This window comes from Haliaeetus leucocephalus, unplaced genomic scaffold, assembly GCF_000737465.1.
Source record: "Haliaeetus leucocephalus isolate CR32 unplaced genomic scaffold, Haliaeetus_leucocephalus-4.0 Scaffold866, whole genome shotgun sequence".
NCBI classification, from domain to species: Eukaryota; Metazoa; Chordata; class Aves; order Accipitriformes; family Accipitridae; genus Haliaeetus; species Haliaeetus leucocephalus.
The window spans coordinates 437,071-443,070 of record NW_010973302.1 but is presented as its reverse complement, the minus strand read 5'-3'; the positions used below and the strand labels follow the sequence as shown (position 1 = coordinate 443,070).

The 6,000-nt window shown below is 48.4% G+C and overlaps 1 protein-coding gene across 1 annotated transcript in view; it reads left to right on the top strand.

Annotated features, from left to right (window-relative positions):
* Positions 1 to 2,965: 2,965 nt before the first annotated feature.
* EPG5 (ectopic P-granules autophagy protein 5 homolog (C. elegans)) overlaps positions 2,966 to 6,000 on the top strand; it is a 58,189-nt gene continuing 55,154 nt past the window's right edge. Inside the window, exon 1 of the mRNA XM_010582968.1 lies at positions 2,966 to 3,053. Within this exon, the coding sequence (XP_010581270.1) occupies positions 3,000 to 3,053 (54 nt within the window). The 5' untranslated portion in view covers positions 2,966 to 2,999. The remainder of the gene's footprint in view (positions 3,054 to 6,000) is intronic.

Below are 6,000 nucleotides of genomic sequence, written 5' to 3'. Positions count from 1 at the left end.
GGAGCACCAATGGTTACACCATCTGTCTGGCTTAGCTGTAGATGTGCTCCAGGCTCAAGCGCCGATACTGGGAGCTGATTTGGATCTTGCCTGGTGCAGCAGTCCACAGCGCAGCTACCTAGCGAGAGGCTGTGCTGCCACAAACATGCTGGGACGTGCTGCACCCTACAGCGTTGTCGAGGATAGGAGGGAAGTCGGTCAGCTCCGCCAACCACCTCTCCAATGAGGGGCTTCCAGTTTTTTAGGTTCATGGTATAGCTTGTCCCTGGTAGGCCCTGGAGAACCCCATTTGATTAACTTCTGGGAGTCCCAAAACTTTGGATTTGTTCTGACCATGCAACACTATAAACAAACTTAGTTACTAATGTTGGGCTGGAGCCATGCAACTCCTTTTCTGACCAGTCTCCTCAAAATTCATGCCCTTCTTGTTAGTGTATATACGATTATGGCCTTGATTCGGAAGCTCACATGCCTCAGGGCTGTTGGTCTCTCTGAAATCCCTGCGTGCAGTGTTGCTTAACAGCTCCTCAGTGCCTTATGACACTGGACACAGGGACATAGGACATGGAGACCAGGGCACAGTTTCGCTGTCTAAACCTGGTCCCAGGTGACTAACTTTGGAGTAACAGGAGTTGCTAGTTGTGTAATGTTCTTCAAGTTGAATCTGTATGACTTCAGTGTGTGCCTAAGCCCACCGGTTCCCGGGGCTTTTACTGAATTTCTTTGTGCGGAGAAGATCACAGTGAGCATTAACATCTGCCCTGCTGCATTATAATGAACTGTGCAAAGTGCCTATGTCAAGGAATCAGTTGTCCTATTTTATTTCTGAAAGACCAAATGTACAAATATTCTTCTGAAGGAGCCTGCTGTAGTCTTAGTTCTTTAAATACGTATTTTAAAAATAAGTTTTGAGACTTGTGTGCTGGATGTGCTTTTTTTAAAGGTTGTCACATTCACTTTCTGTCGGGGCTGGGGCTGGTACACCTTCAAAGCACCCTGGGATGTTCGGGTGGTGTGAATTGCCTCTCCTGGAAGGAAGCGTATAACAGCATAACCTTGCTCAGCCTTTATTTCAGTACTTGCTCAGTACCAAGACAGCTGTGGGAGAGAACACCCCGAGGAAGGCTGGCATGAGGACAAGTACTTGTGATTAGCCATGAACTACAGACCGTGTAGGGCTGTTTCCCCTGGAAAAGTATCTACTCTACAATACATTGCATGGTTTCTTTATTGGGATTTTTCAGCTGACTGAGCACAATAAATGGTGTTAGGCTTTTCTGGATGCTGAAGTCCCCGGTGAGGCTGAAACTTGGCTTGCACATTCACTAGTTGCACAGAAGTAATCCCAAAACAGAGGTGCTGGTCCTGAATACACCAACTGTTTGAATAGACCTAAAGCCAAGCAAACCCTGGCCTGGAAGCAGAGTGTCCAGACATGGAGCTACTGGGAAGCAACTCTGTGTGCCCATGAGCACTGAAATGGGTTTTTATCTTCAGCATCTTCCCTTGCCTGGTTATCTTCCAAGCGGTGCAGAAGACTTTGCCCTCCTCCCAGGCCCCTGGGGAGGAGCCTAGCCTTCTCCTGGGCCCTTATAGTGAGGTTGGGCTTCCTCAGAGATGTCTGTAGAAGGGTCTGGCCTCCTCCCAGACCCCTCTAGAATTGCCTGGCATCCCTACAGACCCTGATAACCAGCTGCGCAGCTCCTGCCTTCCCTCCCCAGGGTGCCCCCCTGGGAGAGAGAGACAACAAATGCCTTAATAAGACAACTGCTTTAATAAGATAGAATAAGAAGAAGCATACAGATAGCGAGTAAATCTTACGTCCCTTCAGATGCTGGGCACCCTGCCTTAGGGCAGGGTCGGATGGAGCTCTCCCTTTTTGGTCCTGTGAGCTAATACACAAATTATCACAAGAAAACAACTCTATTCATAACAGAAGTTCACGTGAAAACTTCTCGCTGTATTTCCAGATACAGGCAGGGCCAGGCAGATGGACTAAGGGCCAGTACCAGGTGGGAGCTGCCCGCAGGCCCCCCAGTTACCATGAACTGGTTGAGCACATCCTGCAGCCAAGGGGCTTGTGCAGCACAGCAAAGCCCTGTGCCTGCTGAGGGGGTCACTGGCTCCTGAACGTGCAATGGGCTCCTGGTCAGGATCAGTGCATCCCTGCCTTGACCCACGTAGTTTACCTTTTTCACACGTATTACAAATTACAGATTACATTACTAACACGTGGGCTTCTCAAGCTCTAAGTACAGAGTTCAGCAGAGTGGACGGTGCCTGTTCTTGGCTACGATGTCTTCTGCAAGGTGGGCCTGAGCTCTGCAGGGGCTTGTCCGTCTGGGGACTGGGAGAAGTCACTTCTGCTCCCAGTGGGGCTTGGACTTGCCCCCAGTCGCGGCTCCCTGGGGCCACCTGGGTTCCAGGGCAGGGATCAGAAGGGACAGTGCTGCCTGGACCCCCGGGCTGAGCCAGCAGCTCCGCTGCACCTGGAGGTGCCTCAGGACAGGCTGCCCTGCTCCAGTGGCACCTCCAGGTCCTGCCATGGCGCAGGCAGAAGAGACCATACACTCCCCATCCTCAATAGTAGGGGCTTGGCTTCTCACCCCACATTCCCTCTAGCAGCAGTCTGGCCTCCCCATAGATCCTTATGGGAGAGCCTGGCCTCCTGCCAGGCCCCTATGGAGGAGCCTGGCCTCCCCATAGATCCTTATAGGGGAGCCTGGCCGCCTGGCCATAGATCCTTATAGGGGAGCCTGGCCTCCTGCCAGGCCCCTATGGGGGAGCCTGGCCTCCCCATAGATCCTTATGGGAGAGCCCGGCCTCCTCCCAGGCCCCTGTGGAGGAGGTGACGCACCGCGACTCGGCGTGTCCCTCCGTCCCTCCCGTAGCTGCCCCGCTGCTGATTGGCCGCGAGCGGCCGGGAGGGAGTAGCTACAGTCCCGCCCCTTCCGCCACCGCCCCCAGTCGCCCGGGCAGCGCCGCAGCGGGCGGGGGCCATGGCGGAGGCCGTGAGGGTTCCCCGCAAGGCCCGAGCCAAGAGCAGACCCAAGGTAGGGGTGGGCCGGGGCCGGGGGGCGGCCGGGGAGATCCCCAGGGTGTCGTTCCCCCCTCCCGGGGCCGGGGGGCCTCGGCCCAGCGGCGGGTCTGTCACCGCCGCCTTTCGTTTGTGGCGGCTCCGGGCGCCCTGGGACTTTGGTCAAGGGATCAGGCTCCTATTTGTGTTACTCTTTTTTTTTGCTTGTTTGGTTTTGTTTTAAAGCGGCGGGAAGGGTGGCTGCTCTGGGCGGTGTTTATGGCCGTCCTCTTCTGCTGGAAGCTGTTAGAGCTGGGGGCCGGGGTGGGCACACTTTTCTAAAAAGATTTCTGAACGTCTGCGCTTTCTTGAAGCGACGTAAGAAGACCTAGTTGGCAGCCAGGTGAAGGGTGTGATAGTTTCTGTGTTGTAAAAGGGTGTAAACAAGCTTTTTATTCCTATAGCGCGTGGCCTTCTCCAATAGCTGTGCGCAGCGAGGCAGCTGGAGCTGCATCTGTGTTGAAGCTATAGAGCAGTAGAGCTTATTGGCCTTTAGCAGTGTTTTAGTACAATATGGGATGGCGGTCTTGCTACATCTCATACGGAATGGTTTGGCTTTGAAATGCTCAAAACATGAGGCCATGTATAGCAGACGACAGTGTTCTTTGTTGGTACTGCAGTTGTTAAGCGTCGCTCTTCCTAGGTTTTAATCCTGTTGTGAGTATGTTCCTCCTTCATGATGTTAGTACTGACAGCTTTCTGAAGGCTTTATTTCCCTTGTAGCTGTGCTACGCGGAATTTCAGTAGTTTGTGGAAATGATCCGAACCAAAATATCTTGCCTCAGAGTTGAGTCTAAATAGAAACCTTTCCCTTAATTGCTTAACCTCTTTTATGTTGTAAACTGCACCATATAGAGCAAAGGTATTGAAGTTATGGCTGTCAAAGCCTTGTGAAAACAAAATTAATGCATTAATTGACCATTGTTTTGTAAAATAAGGGTTAGATCTAAGTGTCAGTGGCTGTGATTCCTGAACTCCAGGCAAGTAAAGTTTGGAGGGAAAAGCAATCCCAGAAGAGTAAGTGTGTAATTGTTTTTGTTTTGATTCAGCCCCATAGCATGTGCAAGGCAGTCAAATCTTAAGACTGCTGCTGAAGAGAATCAGTTCCCTGCAGAAAGGCAGTGAGTCACAGATGACGCTGGTAGTTCATTAAGGATGTATATGGTGACTCCTGCAGCTGCTGCGTTTGGCCATCCCTTCCAGGTGTAATTCACTGTGAAATAATTTACTGGCAGTGTCACGTGTGAGAATCCAGAATTCTTCAGTGTTACACATGACCCATTCCTGATATTTTTGTTGCTATTACTATGCTCAGCTCTGTTAATAGGCAAGGGTATTTGAGGATGCAGTTTGGGCCTCAGTCACATTAAGTTCCCCATGTCTCAGAAACAGCCATAATCCTTTGAAAAGCTGAAATTCTTGTGAGCTGAGACAAAGGCTGGCTCAGCTGTGGGGCTGCCAAGTAGTGGAATGGAGCCCAGGGCTTTCTGAAAATAGTAGCCCCAAAGTTAAGCTTGTCCAGCACCAGTAACACCAGACCGATTCAAACACAGTTTGGTGGCAAAACCAGTGAACCTGGAACTGGTGAAGGTGAACCTGTATGTGTGTCCATCTCGGTGGGTAGCACTTAGTTACTCCAGAGATGTTTGCTGAGAAATGGTAGGTGTCCTTAGAGCTTGAGGTGTCATTCACTGATATGCTAGGAGGGGAGAATGGTTAGGCATGGGGCAAGGCTAAGGAGCAGGTGTCATCTTTGATTTAAAGGCTAAACCTCAGAAGAGAGAAGAGCAGATTTTGCTTTCATGTTAATTCAGAACCTGATTTCTCTCATCCTTTCTCAGATGAAATCCCTGTTAACGATTATGGCGTTTTTTGCCTTGGAAAGTGAGAACTGAAAGGCACTTTATAAATTTTAAAAACAACTATTTTATCTAACAGTAGCATTTGTGAGGAATACAGAATGCTACTGAGAGATAAAGGGAGTTTCTTCTGTATGAGGACTGCAAGAGGGAACTTTGAGATTCTAGAGACGAAAGGACCAGTATGTGTTTGTAAAGTATGTGGATTAGTACACTGTCAAAAATATGATCTAGTGATATAGTGTCCTGTGGAAAGGACTGACTTTGAGTTAATTGTCTGGAGATGTTTATTATAACATCAAGTCCTAGTTTAAAGAATTGTGCTGATCTGTTTTTAACCTCTCACCTGTAGCTTTAGCTAGTCTTGGAGTGTGTCAGAACTGTTTCGTGATCAGAAGTGTTTACAGGATTTAATATACTGGAAAACACAATCTGTAAGCAAAGCCAGTGTATTGCTGTGTTGTAAGGGAGCTGTGAGCATATGTTTGAAGTAAAATTAGGCTTCAGGTAGAAGGTAGTTAGGGCCTTGATTTGAGCTGTTTTCTTGTATGCCTTGTCATAAGGCAAAGTCATGTCAGAAGTTTAGTGAAAGTATATGTGATACTGTCAGCAAATTTCTGAAACTATCATCTTTTCCCCAGTCACGCAGGAATATTGAGAGCTTTTCCTAATTTCATCTGTGTTCTTTTTTATATTATCTGGGTCATCCAAAACTGGAGCATTGTAACCTAACTCTTGTCAGTTTCGCTCCTAATAAACTGGTAGGTACACACAAACAATTTACAAATTGGCAAAACACTTTGCCAATTTCTTGTTTTACAAATTGGCAAATGATTTACAAATTGACAAAATCTTGTTGATTTCCTGTGCAACGTTATTTCCCATGCAGTGCTTTGGGAAGGAGGCTAATCTATACCTTAAACTAGGTTTATGGGAACTGTTTACCCCCAAACTGATCTTAATTTAAAAGTGGATAATCAGTTTACAATTTCAATGTCACTGCTAAGTTCTTCTACACCTCTAGTGTGTAATACCTATTGAAAATAGGTATTTCAGTAAATGTAC